At 28.4% G+C, this 19,148-nt stretch overlaps 4 protein-coding genes across 10 annotated transcripts; 2 read left to right on the top strand and 2 right to left on the bottom strand.

Moving 5' to 3' along the window:
* Positions 1 to 8: 8 nt before the first annotated feature.
* Positions 9 to 3,622, bottom strand: LOC132906447 (E3 ubiquitin-protein ligase MARCHF5-like). 4 transcript variants are annotated; one of them, XM_060958684.1, is made up of 7 exons: positions 3,600 to 3,622; positions 2,327 to 2,555; positions 1,895 to 2,057; positions 1,597 to 1,805; positions 1,132 to 1,450; positions 910 to 1,075; positions 9 to 828 (listed from the first exon to the last, which is right to left on the bottom strand). In XM_060958684.1, the coding sequence occupies exons 2-7, from the start codon at positions 2,505 to 2,507 to the stop codon at positions 670 to 672; spliced, it is 1,197 nt and encodes a 398-aa protein (XP_060814667.1). In that variant the 5' UTR covers positions 2,508 to 2,555; positions 3,600 to 3,622; the 3' UTR covers positions 9 to 669. The 4 variants fall into 4 exon arrangements, with proteins under 4 accessions (XP_060814667.1, XP_060814641.1, XP_060814649.1 ...); XM_060958658.1 differs by lacking the exon at positions 3,600 to 3,622 and adding an exon at positions 3,168 to 3,526; XM_060958666.1 differs by lacking the exon at positions 3,600 to 3,622 and adding an exon at positions 3,292 to 3,526.
* A 954-nt stretch (positions 3,623 to 4,576) lies between these two features.
* LOC132906391 (monoacylglycerol/Diacylglycerol O-acyltransferase) lies at positions 4,577 to 7,237 on the top strand. Of its 2 annotated transcripts, none has more exons than XM_060958551.1 (6): positions 4,577 to 5,049; positions 5,344 to 5,479; positions 5,547 to 5,641; positions 5,753 to 6,114; positions 6,194 to 6,397; positions 6,512 to 7,237. In XM_060958551.1, the coding sequence occupies exons 1-6, from the start codon at positions 5,001 to 5,003 to the stop codon at positions 6,617 to 6,619; spliced, it is 954 nt and encodes a 317-aa protein (XP_060814534.1). In that variant the 5' UTR covers positions 4,577 to 5,000; the 3' UTR covers positions 6,620 to 7,237. The 2 variants fall into 2 exon arrangements, with proteins under 2 accessions (XP_060814534.1, XP_060814541.1); XM_060958558.1 differs by having other exon boundaries at positions 4,578 to 5,057.
* Positions 7,238 to 7,728: 491 nt separating this feature from the next.
* On the top strand, positions 7,729 to 9,681 carry LOC132906420 (peptidyl-prolyl cis-trans isomerase Fkbp12). The gene is made up of 4 exons (XM_060958594.1): positions 7,729 to 7,975; positions 8,302 to 8,349; positions 8,543 to 8,729; positions 9,077 to 9,681. Exons 1-4 carry the CDS (start codon positions 7,939 to 7,941, stop codon positions 9,132 to 9,134), a joined length of 330 nt encoding a protein of 109 aa, XP_060814577.1. The 5' UTR covers positions 7,729 to 7,938; the 3' UTR covers positions 9,135 to 9,681.
* Positions 9,682 to 9,895: 214 nt separating this feature from the next.
* Positions 9,896 to 18,374, bottom strand: LOC132906382 (protein EFR3 homolog cmp44E). Of its 3 annotated transcripts, none has more exons than XM_060958519.1 (16): positions 17,720 to 18,374; positions 14,604 to 14,680; positions 13,987 to 14,102; positions 13,587 to 13,749; positions 13,271 to 13,423; positions 13,041 to 13,147; positions 12,814 to 12,957; positions 12,617 to 12,695; positions 12,387 to 12,522; positions 12,044 to 12,315; positions 11,784 to 11,956; positions 11,305 to 11,665; positions 11,021 to 11,220; positions 10,840 to 10,939; positions 10,608 to 10,763; positions 9,896 to 10,540 (listed from the first exon to the last, which is right to left on the bottom strand). In XM_060958519.1, the coding sequence occupies exons 1-16, from the start codon at positions 17,799 to 17,801 to the stop codon at positions 10,388 to 10,390; spliced, it is 2,472 nt and encodes an 823-aa protein (XP_060814502.1). In that variant the 5' UTR covers positions 17,802 to 18,374; the 3' UTR covers positions 9,896 to 10,387. The 3 variants fall into 3 exon arrangements, with proteins under 3 accessions (XP_060814502.1, XP_060814522.1, XP_060814512.1); XM_060958539.1 differs by lacking the exon at positions 17,720 to 18,374 and adding an exon at positions 14,838 to 15,067; XM_060958529.1 differs by lacking the exon at positions 17,720 to 18,374 and adding an exon at positions 14,765 to 14,807.
* Between the last annotated feature and the right edge of the window lie 774 nt (positions 18,375 to 19,148).

Below are 19,148 nucleotides of genomic sequence, written 5' to 3'. Positions count from 1 at the left end.
GTATTTCAAAATTTTTTTACTTGATATATATTAATATAGTCAATACCTAATCCAAGACTTTATCTATCATAGAAATAAATTTCTTCTCTAAAGACTGTATTTCTTTTTGCACTCGTAATCAAAATGTAAATAATTCCTAAAAACATACCATGCCTATTTTTATCAGAGCACAGAAAACTTGTGCTGTGTTAACTTCATAAAATATACAGTTTTTGTTATTAATGAACTACAGATTTACTATTTTCTTCCTGCATGATTCTTTCGAACAAAGGAAAACTGAATTGTAGTAAGGACATTAACATATCTCAATTCTTATTTTGTACGGAAGAAAGGATGAGTCAATATTAATATAACTTCACTGACAATTAAATTTAGGAGATGTAACATACCCATTTTCTTTCAATTAAATGTTCATCCTTAGACAGATAACTTACTAATTATATTTATGTATATGATAATTTCCCTTTATTATTTTTGTATGTATGTGTATATATAACTTACGTATTTGTTAGACTTGATTAAAGTACCCACAAACTTATATTATTACATAAAAGTAATATACTGGACATCTGTTTTCATGGTAAAAGTATATTATGAGGTTTAGTTTTTTTTTTAACTGAGATGTCGTTTGATAGTGTATTGTTCCAAGAATCTCTTGCATGTATGTATTTAACTTGTCTGGCTGGTTTCAGAATTTTGTTGTCTTCTATATAATGAAACATTACTTTCTGTATAATCCATTATACGACGTTGACATTGTCTTACATATTGTTGTTGTTTATGGTATATCTTGAATGCACCCTTTACTGTTATAAATGCTATGCCTCCCTACATAAATGCATATATTTCATAAAAATCTAGGACAATTATTTAACTAATAATAAATATATTTAATATATGTATACATACAAGCAATGTTCTTTGAAAATTAGAATGTATGCTTTCAAAAAATATTTTGCCACATATGCTGGCAATGCTAGGTAATAAAAGCGCACCACAAAGAATACGAGTTGCTGACATTGGATCACTCATAGGTGGTAGATCTTCAGATTGTACTCTGTCAGCACTTGAACAACTAAAATAATATGAATATGAAACACATGATATAATTACTTCAAATTTTGTACATACCTACTAGGCAAGAAATGCCTCAAAATAGGAACCTTATATGCATGTCGCCTTAAAAGATTAAGTGCTTGATCTTCCCATCTGAGCATTTTTCCCAAAACTAACATTATTGGAATAGTTGGCAAACCAACCAATAATACCAAAGGATCAGCTTGTTCCATTATAGCAAGACCATCCTTGTGACCAACTACTTGCATTACAGTTACTGCTCCATATGTTACAGCTGTCCAGTATACAGATGCAGCAACTATACTAGCTGCAATAAATGGGCAAATTCGAAAAACCATACCATCAATAGTATCCAGTACAACTACTAACGGCCCTGTAATAAATATATCACATTTAACACACATATTGCAATATACATATATTTATAGTATATTTCTTTGTAATAATTGTAACGGATATATTTTAATAACAAATCTATCTGAGCTTGTTTTAAAATATATAAATATTAAAATAACTAACCCATATTTGGATATACAATGATGTATTCTGTATTACACTGTGGACATGCTACATGTGCACCGGCATGTCCTTTTTGTTTTTCATCAACCCATCTCTGAATACATCCTTGATGTACCCATTTTGTGGTACCACGACAATGACATGGTTTTACCCATAAAGCAGTTGCATCATCTTCATCCGTTGCAAAGCATACCCAGCAATATCTTTTGCTGAATTGAACATAAATGTTTTGTTAAGAAGCATGTATTGAAATTTTATCTTTTATATATAAAATTATAATATATATTAATATACATACTCATCTTCTGTATTTGCTATTGATGTATTAATGTCTGATTGGTTTGGGGAAGATGCACCATCAATCATATCATTTGGTTGTTCAATGTTTACAGATTCTGACAATACAATAGGTACTGGTTCCTCATTTGATAAAATCGCTGGAGGTTGAGCATCGGATATTTCTTTAATCAAGTTTAATTAATTAGTTAATTAATTAGTCTTACATTTTAACACATAATATAAGTGATATAAATGTATAACAATTTTCTGGAATGAACTGTATTTGACAATGGTTCAATTTTAAATATTAACTCATTAATTTTCTTTGTATATGCATTGCAATACTTCTACAAGTTGTAAAATTATATAAATATATACTATTAGTAGAAAAAAGTTATTATTAGTACATATATGATATTTATAATTTTAGCATTTATTAATATGATCTTACCATTGTTTGATTCATTAGTTTGTCTTTCTGGCCTTAGATTTGTGCTAAGTCTTCTTAATGTTTCTTCTATACTTGAAAGACGACCAATATTAGGCCGTGTGGTAATACTAGATTCTAAACGTACTATCCTACCAGGCGAATCAAATCCATAGAATATGTGCGGCAAATTGTTATCTGACATTTTGTCTTAATAAAATAAGATTTTCAATATTGCATTACTGTATTATACCTGAAAAAACAATGTTACTATTTACACAAATCATAAAGTTTATCAATTTATTCAACAATTCAAACATATGTAATTATATGACAACATCAGTGAAGTTATGAAACATATACAGATGTTATACAAAAATACATTATACAAAAAATTGTAGAATCACTAATAATTACTACACTGATACAATTTGTTTTCTATTTAAAGGACATTTACCTTTTCAGACATTTTTTATTTAGCACATTATATATTCTTATTTCTATGATAAAGCGACGAAAATAAATTTCGAAAATATATCGGAATAGTGCAGCTATGTAAGTCTTTTTTTACTAATGAAGTTTTACTATTTTATCAAATGACATTGATATTATTTAGTTTAAAAAAATGTTGATACATTGCAAAATCATTTTATTAACTATTGACACGTCGTAGTGAAGTTGATCGTCCATTGGTTCGTTACGCATCGTTACAAATTAGAATGATAATTCTATCATAACAAACTTTATCAAGGAAATATTTCTAATAAAATATAGATTGTACAAGAGATTGACACACAGAATTGACATCATATGTTAGCAATGATGCAATATGCACATTATTAAAATCAAAAATAATAATCTCTACCTGAAGCAACATTCATAAACAATTCACTGTTACACATTTACAACGAAATGACGAGACCATAGACATTTTCTTTTTAAAATACAATATAAAATAAACACGGAGTGTACAGAAATAATTTAGTTACGTTGTAATCTTCGCTAATATCTTGCAAGTCTAACAGAAAAATTCTAAATGTGTCCAAATTCACTTTATAAATGAATTTATTTCCTTTCTCAGCTTATTGGCAACGATTAAAAGTTACGTGAAATTGCTCCTTATAGCGACGATATATATAACTATGCATTAATGCGAAAATTCGCCAATGAAATATACCGCCAAACTTCATGCCAATATCAAACTTCTTTTTCTATGGTTGCTTAAGTATTTTGCCCAATTTTTCAAACGAATTTATTTGTTAAAATTTATACGTGTTACAATAATGTAAATATTTACAATTATACAATTCACTTCGATCTTCTATACATCAATCTTGCACTTTTTTAAAATTCGTGATTTATATTGTTCTTCTCTGATATTGTCTTCTATATTTTCTTCAATTTTCAGCGCCATCTTCAGAATGATCATGTATATTGTTACAAACCGATTACTTATTTATTTATATTTATTAATGTAGATACATCGTAAAAATTGTTTTAACTTGTTTATGCTTAACTGTAATATTGATTAAGATTTATATGTAAAGTTGTACATAATTTAAATGTCCACTGAAATATATGTATTCTGTTCTAAAAATTAAGGATATGTATAATGATTTATTACATTTCCTTTTAAATATTGAGCAGGGCACACATGATTAATAACATATTTCATAGAAGCATTATATTAGTAGAAAAATATTAGATGTTACAGATGTTACATTTTATGAACATATTTATGTCATTTGACCGCAAAAAAACTTAATTAAAATAATTCAAATTATAATTCGTTATTGGTAACGAACTATATCATTTAAATTACATATTATTACTTATTATTGGATTGTGAATTTTTATACAAATCCATATTTTTATAAGTATAACTATATGAATGAAACCTAAATAAAGACTTGTTTTGCATATCTGGAATACCTTTGCATATTATGTACTTTCTATATATTTTTAACAAGTTTTAATAAAAATCATAATGATTTAAACATCTCATAAGTTACAGAACTTTAGCTCTATAAATAACAAATATTTAAATATACATATATATGAGGTATATCGATATTTAAATACATAGTAATATTAGAAATGAAATATTATTTCCGCTGTATGTAATTGTTAAAAGCTCTAATATAGTAAGAGATGTTTAGTATGTATATCCGTAAATTGAAAACAATGTACATGAAGTTAGCTGGTAACAACTTGACATTATACGAATGTATATAGTTAACTAACATACACGATCGTGTATAATGTATGTACATGTATACCATATATGTACTAATACGTACATATTTCTATCTATTTATTGGATTTGTAATTGTTTACCTTCAGTATTTAACAAGAAAATTAATTCCTAAACTTAAACAAACAACATGCATAATTCATATAAGATGGTTGAAAGAATAGTTAAAATTATTTATAAATTATGCAAACTGTAATAAATGTTCTGTGAAAATGCATTACGTGAATAATCCATATTAAAATATTTATGAATGATACTAACAATTAAGAACAAGTCATTTAGGAATATAAATGAGTAGTGTCGGGAAAACGAGAACAGAATTTGCAGACTGTTGTTTAATATATTGCCAACAGTGAATAGAATATGTGGATATTTGAAAAAGAAGTATCAGATTTTTTGCAATTATAGATTTACTACTGTTTTTGTTTTTCCCGTAATCTAAACATGTTTTCCGTAATATTTAACCTACAGAAAATTTTAGAAGATATTATAGGTAAAGATGTAATTCTATATACATATACATATGTAATCATATGTATAATATAATTTGCATATAAGTATAAAAGACTGACATTAATAATTTGCAAATGAAACTATTAGAAGCATGTTTAAATAATTGAGATTTTATCAGTAATAGTATAGCTTACCAGTATCTTAGAGGAAGATTATAAATCTTTTGTAAATTTTGTATATTATTAGTTATGTTTACTTTTTATTTGCATACTATATTGAATGAAAATTTTGAGTGAAAATTAAATGCGTTAAATAATTTATTTACTCTTTTTAGTTGAATATATTGATGTGGACTTTACATTATGGTTATGGCTTTTGATGCCACTTTTGTTAACATTTTTACTTCCACTTCTGATTGGGATATTATTATATTTAACTGCATTAATACTGTATATATATAAGTTACACAGGTAGGTTATTAGTTTGATCATATATTTGTGATAAATTTTACGCAATCTAAATATTTTATTTTCATAGAGTTAGATTAAGAAATGCATATGAAACAGACTGGAGAAATGCTGCACGTAATGTAGTAGCTGCAGTTTGGGATGCTCATGGCTGGATTTGGTATGGTATGTTACATATGAAATTAATTAAGTATAATAATCATTTTTATAAAATGAATTACATAATTTAATTTTTGTGAAGTACAAAACTTGAAATTTTATATGTATTTTTTATAGGATATGAAGTAGTTGGACTTCAAAATATACCACAAAATGAACCAGTACTTTTTGTATACTATCATGGAGCTATACCTGTAGACCTTTATTACTTTATATCTAAAATATTACTTTTAAATTCAAAGCTAATTCACACAGTAGCAGATAGATTTCTTTTCAAATGCCCTGGGTGGTCTATAATTTCTGATGTATTAAAAGTAATACCTGGTACAATCCAAACATGTTCTACTATTTTGAAAGAAGGTAATATGCTTGCAATCTCACCTGGTGGTGTATATGAAGCTCAGTTTGGAGATTCTTATTACCAGTTAATGTGGAAAAAGCGAGTGGGTTTTGCGAAGGTTGCATTGGATGCTAAAGTGGTATTATATTATTATGTTATTATATTATACTTCCCTTTTATATTTGTACAAGTTTTAAATATTAATATTTTTGTAACAGTGCATAATACCTTTATTTACGAAGAATATTAGAGAAGCATTTAGAACGATAAGTTGGGGTAGGAGAATGTGGTTGAGAATATATGCTGCCACCAGATTTCCTTTTGTACCTATCTATGGTGGTTTTCCTGTAAAGTTGACAACATATGTTGGTAAACCAATTCTGTATGATGGGAATCTAACACCAGAAGAGTTACAAATGAAGGTAATGAACATGTTCAAATATTTTTTAGTGCTGTTATAGTTTAAATAAAATAAAAAATAATAATATACATACATGAAACGTTAGATACTATAGATTTACTATTTCTGTTCTCAGGTTGCTGATGCACTCAACAATTTAATAAATCAACATCAAAGAATACCAGGAAGTATATCATTAGCTTTGTTAGAAAGAATATATATTGCAGAGAAAGAAGAACCATAAGTTTTAGCATTTACTCAAGTATTATAACATTGCATCTTACATATAAGATAGAAAAATGTTTGAAAATGTTATACTATTTTAGACTATTTATACTTTTAATTTATGGTGCTAGTTATTTAATAATTCTTAGTAATGATAAATTCCATTAAATTTAAGGTTAATTTTGCCACTATATAATTGTACTTATTTTTGAAGTATAATAATTTACTTGTCTTTCCAATTGTTACATAAGTATTTTATATATTTTATCTTGATTCATCGTTGATATGAAAGTATAAATTAACAAATTTGTTTAGATTTCATAATATTTCTTTATATGTATATCGATTGTTTTTATATTTATACGTATTTTATATATATATATATATATAGATATAAATAATGTTACTATTCTCTCTAAAACCAGTTTTTAATTTTTTCTCAAGTATTATCAATATAGTTTTATTGCAACTAGTACTTTTAATGTAAGCGATTTGTAAATATATTTTCTATTGTAAGAATTTGCTGTGCAACTAAGCTCTGAATAATTCCATATAATATTGTACGAGTACTTATATTCATTCTCTTATTTACTATCTTTGTATACGAAAAATAAAGGACGTCAGAGTTCTATATTTATTGAGTACAAATTACTTAATCATGTTATTTTAGAATAATTAACTTTTTTATTTTCTTCTTCAAAATGTGACTAGTTTAAGAATTTATAATTTGAATATATAAATAAATATCACTTATTCCAATTACGTAAATTGTATACAGACTGCGGATTTTTATTCATATGAAATTCATATTTTTGAGAATATAATTAAAAATGCAGAAGGTATAAAAGAAGATAGTGCCTACCAATTATTACAGAAACCACTATACTTTGAATATTTCATACATTTTTTCATATTTTGTGCATTTCGTGCAATTTTACACTTTCAAATTTCTTATGAATGCATAAAAATTTGCAGTCTAATTATAAAGCTGTTCCATACAACATATTAAGTGCAAAAATGAAGGAAACGGTATTTACTTCAAATTTTGCTGAATCGGAAATATTCATATCGATCGTAGTATGTTAACCGGAAGATCTGAAATGCAGCGAACCTAACGGCGGCTTTTCCAGTTAAAATTTCTTTCCTGAGGGTATCTTCAGTCTTCAGTTACCTTGTTATATTCATCGAACGGCATTGGATCTAGCATCGTTTTTTGCATCCACGAGAATCACATTTATGTGAATTCTGTTTAGCAATACGAGCTGCTTGATCTTGTATAACAAAATTTACTTATTTCTTCGTTAGGAATCCGATTTCTGTAACATAAAATACATAGCCATGGGCGTGGATGTAGAAGTTCTTTCTCCTGGAGATGGTAATTATTCTGTACACGGTATTCTGCGATCTTTCACTTTTCTTTTTCGATTCGCTGTTTCTTTCTTTTCGAGTCACACCTCGTGCTTTTTTTTCCTGTTCGACTTCAACTAAATCCCATTAATTCTATTGTGATTAAAATATGCCGGAAAGTTTAGACGGTGAGATTTATTTACAACCTGAAAATCTATGAAAACCATGCTTTGGCGATGGTCCGTTCCAAATAAGGCAATTTCGATCTTTATTCAATACGTTTAGTATTGTATGAAATTTTAATACTTTGTACTTTTCATTTATAATGCGACCATTCTTGTAATGTCTGTGTAGGTCAGACATATCCGAAAACTGGACAGACCGTAGTTGTTCATTATACAGGTAAATATTTTTCAAGTCATTCGTATTAAATTGTATACATTGATAATAGGATTTAAAAATAAAAAAAATTTTTAATGTGACAATTATTACTGTTATTGAATCACATTATTAATTTTAATTAAGTAAAATATTGCTGTTTATAATTTACAGTACTTTGAATTTTGTGAAATTTTAATTATTAAATGTATAATAGGTACCCTTGACAATGGAAAAAAATTTGACTCCAGTAGGGACCGTGGAGTGCCATTTAAGTTCAAAATCGGTAAAGGTGAAGTTATTAAAGGCTGGGATCAAGGAGTTGCTCAAATGTGTGTTGGAGAACGTGCTAGGTTAACTTGTTCACCAGATTTTGCCTATGGTAGCCGAGGACATCCTGGAGTATATCCTTTAATATAAGATAAACATTTGTAATATTATTAATTTTAGAGATGAATCTAAGGAAAAAGCATAAAACCAAATTTTATAATTAATTCAAATTATTCATAATTAAACAAAAATTATTGTAAATTCTTATATTTTGCACAATATTTGCATATTATGAGTAATTGAAATTAATACATTAAAGTAACGCCATTATTACTAAATAACTATATTTTTTAATTGCTATTATTATTTGAATTTTGTTTTTAATAGTAGAATATAGGAATGAAGGAAGAATGAGGCATAAATAGTTAATCTTAATAATTATATAAATAATATTACGATGTTATCCTTGACATAGACACACTATTCCTCCAAATGCTGTCCTTATCTTTGATGTGGAATTATTGAAGGTGGAGCCTTGAAGAATTTTCCAGAGTGTATCAAATTGACTGCACACATCGGAACCACAGATAATTAAACGCTTCAAATTACATTATGTTAAGTAGTCATTGCATGAGTGGTATGTCTTACATACTAACCTTAATTTGATTGCTCATAAAAACAAAAACAAAAAAAAATAAAATCGAGACTTTAATTCTGTTTCACACTATTGCACAATTATATACACTACAGATTACAATTGTACAGAAATCATTAATGACCAATTAACGTGGGATATCAGAACATGTTTCTCACATTTTTACATCATAATAATATTAAAGTTTACATTGCTCGTTTTGAGGTTGATAGCATTCCTATTATAAGAAATTGAATTAAATAAATCTTGAAGCATTCAACATGTAATCCAACATCTGTGTTCATTCCAATTACTTAGTACTTGGTAAATAATCATCTGGGTATTTTGTACAAAATCTTTCAATGATCCAAAAGAAAATAATTGTATTGGTAATGTAATAGTATGAACCTTTACACAGAAAAATTCAATAAAAAAAATTGTCTTGTCTTCAAGTACATGAATATATTTATTAGCCCACAGTTAATATTTACCTATTACAATTTAAATTTTTTGTTTATATATACATATATTATTTTGAATAACTTTAATTTGTTTTGAATATTTCAACTTCGTTACATTTTCTTTGAACTATACATTACTTCTTCAAAATTTTATTACATTTTTATACAATATTATACCAGTGATATGCGAATATTAAAGCAAATCTTGTCAATAAAATAGTATTGACATTATATTACGTAATTTACCAATAATAGGGTATTAGTACATAAATGTGTCACTATTTTTTTTTACGGGTTGCACAAGAAGGAATGTGTTATGAATCGCGTAACATTAATTTACATAGTACAAACAATTATGAAACGATAATTTAAAATTATTTTAAATATTTTTGCAAACATAACGAGCAATAAATTTAACAAAATTGAAATAATACTTATTATAATTAGAAATAAATAACAATAATAAGTATTAATTATTTATAAATATTAAAAAGAAATATATATACACAAATGTAATTAATATTAAGCAAATATAATTGCACACATTAAACAGTATCAAAATGCGTTATATGTACAAATTGTTCTACATTTTTTTAACGTAAAATGTACAAATAAATTAAGTTGATTATAATTGACATATGGCAATTGTAATGTTCAACTTAATAAAAATGTCATAGCAAGAAAAAAACTTGTCATTTTAATAAACAAATAGTTCTGGGAAATGTATTTCATAAGCTGGAGCTTGACTTGGTTTGGTATCTGTTGGTGGTCCACCTGGTTGAGTTGCATTTCGTGGATCAACGGATAATGTATTAAATATTTCTGACAGCTTACTTTGTAAAACATCATGCTGTAAAATTATTTATCGTTATTTTTATGTTTTTTACCATTAAGAAATTTATTAACTATTTTTATACCTTTGGTTGTGTCTTTGATACCAAATCTTGGAATGGTGCGTTTCTAAAGAAGTGCGATAATTGCATTCGTTTTTCTTCCTCTATGACATGATTATTATTATTTTCTGTTAGAATTCGTTTCATACTCTCAAAAGTTAACTCTTCTCCTGGTAATTTCTGAGAATGAAAGATATACAAAAAATAGATTATTAGAACGTTATAAATAAATTAGAACTATATATAAAGGATGTACTTTTTGAACACCAGGAGATGAGCCACCACTATCTAATTCAGTAGCACCAGAATTAATATCGGCTAACGAATTTCGTCCAGCACTATCGACCCACGAGTGCCTAAAAATATGAAATTGATAATCACAAAGATTACACAATTAATAAGATGAGAAAATTAAAAATTGCTATAATTACTATTACCGATGTTGTAGTGAAATACTACTATAACCAGATCCCTGTTGCAATTTTCCACTGTCAAGACCAGCTCCTTTTAAACATTCGCTTAAAACAGTTTGATCAACTAATAGAGCGGGTGCTAATCTAGAAGATAAACCACTATCATACTGAGATTGCAAATCAGGCAAAAGGTGAGGTGCTTCCTTTCGTCGTACTTCTACAATCTTAAAATATAAAAAGTAAAGGAACTAGAATATATTCTTATTGACCAGAATATGTACCAACAAACGAAACAATTTGTAACTTACTTTATTTGCGTAATCCATGAGTGAAGTAATATTACAAACGTAAGATATTAGTACAAGCAAACTGATGACAATAGCGTGCAAATTAAATTTGAGTGAAATACTGATTTGGCCACTTGTTAAAGCTAAATCCTGAAGACTCAGCACTAATCTTAGTAACTCCAACACAGTTTCTTCTGAGGCCAATTCCACGGCAAGTAATGCCAATGTTGTATATATAGATTCTACGTTTTCCACCATGTTACTTGCCAATTCCAACGATTCATATAATGCTAAATAAATTTCAGGGCCATGTTTACGAATAAATATCACATCTGGTCTAGATCCTTTTTCAATTGTAAGATCAAGTTGTGCGACATTTACTCTGTTCAATAAAAATGAAAGATTTAATTAATTATTTATTATTATTAATTATTTGGAAAGATTTAATTAATGTTATTAAAAATAATATAAATTAAAACAATCTACTATTGACAACTTACGTAGGTTTCGCAAGTTTCGTAATATTTTGATGCCTATCGATTAAAGTATGAAAGATTTTTTGTACTAAAAGCCGCATTTCAGCATCTGCTGCAAGTGACATTCTTAATAATGGCTCCAAAAAGCTTGGTGGAAAAGTTGTATTCAAGTGTATAGTTTGGTATTTTGTGCCAACCTGAAATGTATTTACACAAATGTAATAAGAAAAAAGTATGTGTTAAGTAGCGTGCGTGTTTTGCTCGTGTTAATGATGTATAATTACTTTTAGAAGAGATTTTAGAAGAATACTTTGGAGTAGTACATCTCCTTTACCGACTGAAACTATACGATCTGGTTGACTATATGGAACTTTGCTCATTATAAACATCATAATTTCTATTTTCTGATAATCTGGAAGATGATTTGCAAACTCTCCAAGGGCATTAATAAGAGCCTCTTGATATAATTGTTCATCATTACTTGAAGATTGATTTCTTGTTACACTAACTCTAAGATGAGATAGCAGAGAATTTATTATCTCCAACACAGAGGGACCTTTAAAAATATGTTATTTTATATAATTCTGCAATACAAATAGACAAATTTTGATACGTATTAAAACTTACCAACACTTTCACCAGCTGCAATGGAAATAATTTTGGACAAAGTATCTGCAATACTTGTTCTAATCTTGGGGGATGATTTTGAATGATCATCAAGATGAATCATTAATGCTTCCACAACTGTATAAGAGTACTGTGACTAAAAATGTTTGATATATTTTGATATTTATTGATTATCCTTTTTTAAATGCCTACTGATAAGTAATAACAATATGTAATGATTTTCTTCTAACCTGAATGGAAAACATAATTATCCTAAATGTATGAATAGCAAAGTAATTAGGGACCCATAACTGATGGTTATCTAAATGCCTGTAAATAATTTTTATTGTATTAATATGTTCATTAAAATTTTACCTATAATTATTTTTGTTCCCAATAAAAGGTATACAATGACTTAAATTTCAAATGGGAAATGTAACATGCAAACCTTAGAACAGGTCGAATAACACATCTTATATGACCAAATGATGCTCGGCCAACGAGTTCTCGCATACAAGTTTCTGCAAATTGTGGTGGGTCCGACCGTTCCTCAGTTGGGCTATCTGGTGTTGCATCTTCTTTATTAGAATATCTATCAAAATGAAATTGTAAATATATACATAATAATCAGTTTACATAATGTACATATGCACTGGTTTTTTCTGTATATATCACCTTGAGTTTTGCATATTGTATAACAATGAAGGAACAATTTTATCCATATGTACAGGTTCCCAAATGTTTTCTACTAGATCATCAGAAAGTGTTTTCCTTACAACACCCTATATTAGAAAATATAATGCAATAAATTTTTTAAAAACAAATATGTAATTAATTCTAATTTATAATAAAATAATTTTGATTAAACTATTAGTTATACATATTTAACTATATAAAGATCATGCCTGCAATCCCTGAATTCCAGCAAGCCGTATCTGTTTGCGGATTGCATGGTCATTGTGGTTGGAGTGGCACATTGCAGAGTATTTTGATACAAAGAAATCGTAACGTGTGTGATAAGACGGCGTATCTTGCTCGATGTTTGCAAACCGGACAAACTAGAAGAAGCCAGCACTTTGTTCAACTGAATTGAAAGATGCCAAAAATACAATTATTTTTGATAGTAATAAATGATAAGGTAACATTAAACAAAATTTTATATTAGAAAATATAAATAAATATAATAATATAATGTATCTAAAATTATTTAATGAAACTTACAGATTGGGTTGCCAGTATTTGTAATTGTGGATCAGTAGATTCTAACAATTTCTGTATCATCTTTAAGAAGCTTTCAACAAATAAATTTAAAGTCTGAGCATGGCATGCTACTAAAAGCTGATCCATTGCTTCCATAGCAATGACAACAAATCCATTTCTTCTCCTATATTATAAATATGTTTATTTATATATTTTCTTATTCAAATATGAAAATACCTAATATATCTAGATAAGAAATTAACATTTTGTAAGATAATGATTAATGACATACAGTTATTTATATGACTGGCATATAGCATAAGTAAACAAGAATTTACATTGATCACATGAGTGTGCATTTTTCACAGTTATTAAATTAATTATATGCAATTCTCTATCACTTAAGTTGTTTGTGTCATACCTGTAAATGTCCCTGGAAGCCCTTTGAAACAAATATTCTCCAATCCTGTCTAGTTTTTCAGGGCTACTTAATGAATAAAAGGTCAGTTTCTCCATGTTATTTTTTACTAAGCCATCCTAATTATAAAAATATTAATGTATATAAAAAGTACTAAATGTTAATTTCTATAATATTAGATAGCAAGATTGATGTTTTAAATTTAAAAATCAATAAAATCAAGACTAAATGTCAATCGTATGTGTATTAATAATTTTATCATGATACACTTTTTTTTGTATTTATACATATACATTTTTTAATAATAACATATTTGTACATAAACAAAATATTTGTAAACTATGTGAGAATTGACACAAAATTCAGTTCACTTAGAAAAAAGAAATTACAAGTGAGTAAGCCAATTAATATTTTAATGGTTGATTACCCAACAAAAATCTCGCTCTTATATTGTTCAATAAAATAACAATATTCTTTTTAAATGAATTTGATGTTATAGATTAATACATACATGAAAAATATGAATTACGTAATGAAACTGCGATATGATATATTTATTGTGAGAGATAATATAAAATAATTATGAAAGTTTGTTAATATATCAAAAATATAAAGTTTACCTGAGGATTTACTGGAAAGATATTGTCAACAAGTCTTTTATATCGTGGGCGTAAAGCTGAACAGCACCAGCAACAACCTGACAGAAATAGAAGGAGAGAAAATATACACGGGCGAAAAATATGTTTCCGTGAAATATATCGGATGATAGGTGAAAACTAACTAATCGTACGTAAATATGAAAGGGACATCTCACGAAAAAATTGTACGCTTCAGAACAAAATCACGATATTTACCAAACATTTCGTTACGATCGAACAACCACTGTACACTCGAACAAACTTCGATCGACTGATGTAACCAATAGAATGTGTACTTTTAAGCCGCTACCAAAAATCATTATGCGATTTGCTCTATATGCAATTCTTATTTATAAAATAGTGTAAAATACCACTATATGGAGTTTATTAATTTGTACAGTAATTGTAATGTGTATGAGTTAAGTTATAAATAAGTATTTTGTACAGTTTATCATAGACGAATTTACATTTATCTTCAATGACAAAATTTTGTCACGAAGAATTTAAGGTCGGTAAGATTTATTTCGTTTTTGTCGACCTGAGTTATATTTCAAAATGTAGGTAAGAGTTGAAAGATGGCAGTGTGATTTACTTTTTCAACATTTGAATTCTAATTTAAAAAAGATATTGAAAAAGTTTTTTTTTTTTTTATTTTATAAAGAAATATATCATTTAAAAACTTTTTATCATATTATGTTTTTAACTACGCCTCAAATGAAGCGTAGATATAGTTTCTTATAGTTATAAATTTTATATCAATTTATTTAACATCATCTTATTTAAAAGTAGAATAACTGGAAGATTTAAATATTATTACACACGTAGGTACTGTCGCTATCCATTAGCAATTCTACGACATCTTTATCCTCATTGCATACAGTTATTATGAGTATAATGTAGAATATAAATACAATAATATCAATTACTAGAAGATTTAAATATTATTCATGAAAGAAACGATGGAATTAAATCAATTAAAATAAAGAAACATACTCGTCGATATTTAAATATTTTCATTAAAATGTATATTGCTCTAATCACTGTATTTAATCGCGTCAACGCTATTCTTCAAACTTCTGAGGGTAGGTGTCCATAATTTGCACTTATTTGTTTTAAGAAATACAATAATGAATCGAAGATAAGAGAATCGCTTTCTTTTTACTGAAATTGAAAATTCTTATTAACGATCAAAGAAATTAATTACGCAATTATCAACGTTGGTTACCCACGAATATGAATTTTCCACTTTAACGTAATCAGTGTACTGTGCACAAACACAAACACAAACGAACTGCATTCTTCACCTTTGTGAGACACATATACGTGCATTATCTGGGGAAAAACTATTTTAAGGTAAAAGCGCGAACGCCTGTCAGCTAAACCGATTCAGGAAGACAAGATGTTCCGAATGTTGACAGCGCGCTTCGAAAATCAATACAATATCGCGCGTTTATCTGTTCGCACGTTTGCAAATAACGGTTATATGAAAATTGTTCTATCATACTTAGTATACCAAAATCAATTTATACCATCTATCTATGTCGTAAAATTAATGTTATATATTAGAAAATTAGGAAATTGATTACGAAAATGCAATAGAGACACGGTCATCGTTTAATTTGATTGAACATCAACTTGGAATTTTGAGGTTATTGTACGCTGTTTTGTAATTGCACACAATTTTGTATTATTTTCAAATGTGTGTGTGTGTGTGTTTTAGCGAGTAATTTGTTACAAAATTATAGAATCACTTGATTAGAAATTCTTAACTTATTTTTACATAATTTTTAGAACAATTTTCAGTTGATCGTCCAGTTTTGTTTAGTCGGAAATGAATTAAATTCGCGCATGTTTAACAAGTTTTCAAATTTGATTTTCTCAGGAAACGCAATTTGTAATGTAATATTGTTATTCTTGGTTTTCGTTTTATTCTGAGCCACGGAAACATCCACGCTATACTTATATGCTTCGAATTATGATAGTAAAAATAATACGAGACAAATAAATATAAATAATACGAATAAATTTTGTTTCAAATATTATATTCTTGCAAATATTACAACATACAGTTTGCTTTTTAGGACACTTAAACTAGGTCGTACGGAGGTATTCGATGGAAACATGAAACACTTGCAAGATAATATAGTGTGCAGGATATCCTCAAAGTTTATGCGAAGTAATGAATATTACTTATATACACCATCGATAAATCGATAGACTTATATTAATGCCGTCATAAATACACAATTTTCGATACAAAGCTGCAGAAGTTCGAAGAAATGAAAAGCTTTACAACTGATTATTTTTCATTGTTCCCATAACTCTCTTTTCAAACTACTTATATAATAATTCTTGTATGCTTTTGATGCACAATTTTATGGTTGCGAATGTCATATCAAAAGAGCGATAAACGCAGATGTAGGTTTGTCAAACTACATGGAAACTGTTGCGAGTTGCGATAACAGCCGTGCGGAAGCACGTGTTCCACAGCTTCAGTCAATTTCCTATTGACTCGTGAACTCTCTAGATAAAAGTCTAAAAGTTAATTTTATGGAATTGCCAAGAATGTTATGTGAAAATATAAAGTAAATCAAACTGCATCAATCGTAATTCCTTTAACAACTTTCAACTGAATAAGTTCAAGGTGTATGTATTTTATAGATAACGAATTAATCAGATTTTACCCGATTTTGTAAATAGTTTTCACTTTATTTTTATCGAGGAAGCTTTTTAAGAATTTAATTTAGCTTTCCAACAAATGTAACGAAGTAAGTGTCCTAATACATATGTACTTCGAGTGCCTGCAAGAAGCATTTGCACATACAGTTATTTTCCGATAAAATGTTTTTTTTTTATTACATTTTACATTTCATTTTCTTAGCGCAAATTTTTGTTGTCACACGTAGATGCGAAACGATACGAAATTTAATATACCTGAACCTAATTAATTAATATGTAGCCGGCTATGATAAATACAGTTGTATAGAAGTTTCGTTTCTAGTTATTGTACATACTGCAGTGCATATATCATTTCTAAAATTTTTACTTTTAACTAAAATGTTTATCATCTTATCGTAAAACAACTGATTTGTACTCACAGCCTGGGTCAGTGCACTTTCGTGCGAGAATCTCGAAAACGTCAGGCACCTCTGTCTCGAGGCAGCATTTGATCAGAGCCATCTCCTCCACCAACTTCGCATCCCATGAGTATTTGCACCAAAATATTAAGATTTCACTTTTTTCAGTCGTTTTATAGATCTAATTCGTTGGAGCCAACGTAAATTCTTGTATAAAAGACCGACGAATGAATAGGAATGCGAGAAACCGAACGGGTGGTACTGACACGACGTCGACGCTCGGCGTCGCGACGCTCGTGCCCTACTAACCCGCATTTCGTGCACGATGCTACCCTTGGCAATACTTTTCCTGACTACGTCACACGATGTACACGCGCCTGTGCAAGAGGGTTGTCGACGTGGAACAGGGTGCGGGAGGAGAACAACCCCGTGGCGTCTCTGCTAATAAAGCTTATCCTCGTCAGGGTCGCGGTCCATGTAAATCAATGCCGAAAGAGGGTGGAATATTGTCACGGCTGACCAAATACAGCGGCTTACGAAAGTATGCGAACTCTCTTAGAAACTCTGTGTATACAATCCGGCCCGAGTGTTTGAAACATCTTTTGCTTTTTCGACAAACGTTTTCGTATATCTGCTCGAGAAACAAGAGGAGGGTATCGCATATATTACAATTACAGATCTTATCTTGAAATATCATTACGAATTTGTTTTACGTTAAAACGATTGCGAATTTTTATGAATTTATAACAAATTCGAAAGTACGAAATTGTACAGAATGCACATAATATGAACAGATGTATAAAATATTCAAAGTATAGCGCTTCCTATAATACTTGACAGATGAAACAGTTTTCTATCGAGGTTCTACGTTTGCAATTGTATTCTCTACAATATGAATTTGCATAAACATTCGCAGTCTTCCAATTATAATTCCAACACTGTCAAAGAATAGCATTATGAATAAAACTGTTATTTACTCAAGGTAGTCATTATCTTTTAAGGCGATATGATGTCTTTTAAGATCTTTTAAGACCGAAACATACTGTAAATTTTTGAGCGGGAGAATATACCTAATTAATGCTATTTACAATCTAGGTCGTAAACAGAGTATTTTTTTAGAGATAAAACATCGTTTTTCGAAATTAGTTCACAAATTGTATCTTGAGTTTATTGGACCTTACACTGATATTCTTAGAACAGCAGTAATAGCTCGATGCATTTGTATGTAGATTGTAGAACTATAAACTAAAACTAGAATCTAATAGGTAAATAAATTTTTGGTACACGACAAGAATAATAAAAGCAAAAATGAAGGTAAAATAAAGAAATACATAAAGCAAATTAACCGATGAATTTATATATTATTTCTGAGAACTGTAATGTCGTTCCATCAAATTCTGATTTTTGGCGATAATACCTAACATAAAGCATTGCGTGAGTTAATGATATA

Source organism: Bombus pascuorum, chromosome 1 (genome assembly GCF_905332965.1).
Source record: "Bombus pascuorum chromosome 1, iyBomPasc1.1, whole genome shotgun sequence".
In the NCBI taxonomy this organism is placed as follows: Eukaryota; Metazoa; Arthropoda; class Insecta; order Hymenoptera; family Apidae; genus Bombus; species Bombus pascuorum.
Note: the sequence above shows the minus strand (reverse complement) of the source record. Positions and strands in the feature narration are given on the sequence as shown.

Excerpts from the sequence above, each read along its gene's own strand:
- LOC132906447 (XM_060958684.1), bottom strand. The coding sequence starts at position 2,507 with ATGTCAGATAACAATTTGCCGCACATATTCTATGGATTTGATTCGCCT. Across the intron at positions 2,058-2,326 it reads AACTAATGAATCAAACAATG|AAATATCCGATGCTCAACCT; the intron begins GTAAGATCATAT and ends ACTTGATTAAAG. Across the intron at positions 829-909 it reads ATTTTCAAAGAACATTGCTT|GGAGGCATAGCATTTATAAC; the intron begins GTATGTATACAT and ends GCATTTATGTAG.
- LOC132906382 (XM_060958519.1), bottom strand. The coding sequence starts at position 17,801 with ATGGCTCTGATCAAATGCTGCCTCGAGACAGAGGTGCCTGACGTTTTC. Across the intron at positions 14,103-14,603 it reads TCTTTCCAGTAAATCCTCAG|GATGGCTTAGTAAAAAATAA; the intron begins GTAAACTTTATA and ends TTTTATAATTAG. Across the intron at positions 10,541-10,607 it reads TATCAAAGACACAACCAAAG|CATGATGTTTTACAAAGTAA; the intron begins GTATAAAAATAG and ends ATAATTTTACAG.
- LOC132906420 (XM_060958594.1), top strand. The coding sequence starts at position 7,939 with ATGGGCGTGGATGTAGAAGTTCTTTCTCCTGGAGATG. Across the intron at positions 8,350-8,542 it reads CGTAGTTGTTCATTATACAG|GTACCCTTGACAATGGAAAA; the intron begins GTAAATATTTTT and ends AATGTATAATAG. Across the intron at positions 8,730-9,076 it reads AGCCGAGGACATCCTGGAGT|TATTCCTCCAAATGCTGTCC; the intron begins ATATCCTTTAAT and ends ACATAGACACAC.
- LOC132906391 (XM_060958551.1), top strand. The coding sequence starts at position 5,001 with ATGTTTTCCGTAATATTTAACCTACAGAAAATTTTAGAAGATATTATA. Across the intron at positions 5,050-5,343 it reads AATTTTAGAAGATATTATAG|TTGAATATATTGATGTGGAC; the intron begins GTAAAGATGTAA and ends TACTCTTTTTAG. Across the intron at positions 6,115-6,193 it reads TTGCATTGGATGCTAAAGTG|TGCATAATACCTTTATTTAC; the intron begins GTATTATATTAT and ends TTTTTGTAACAG.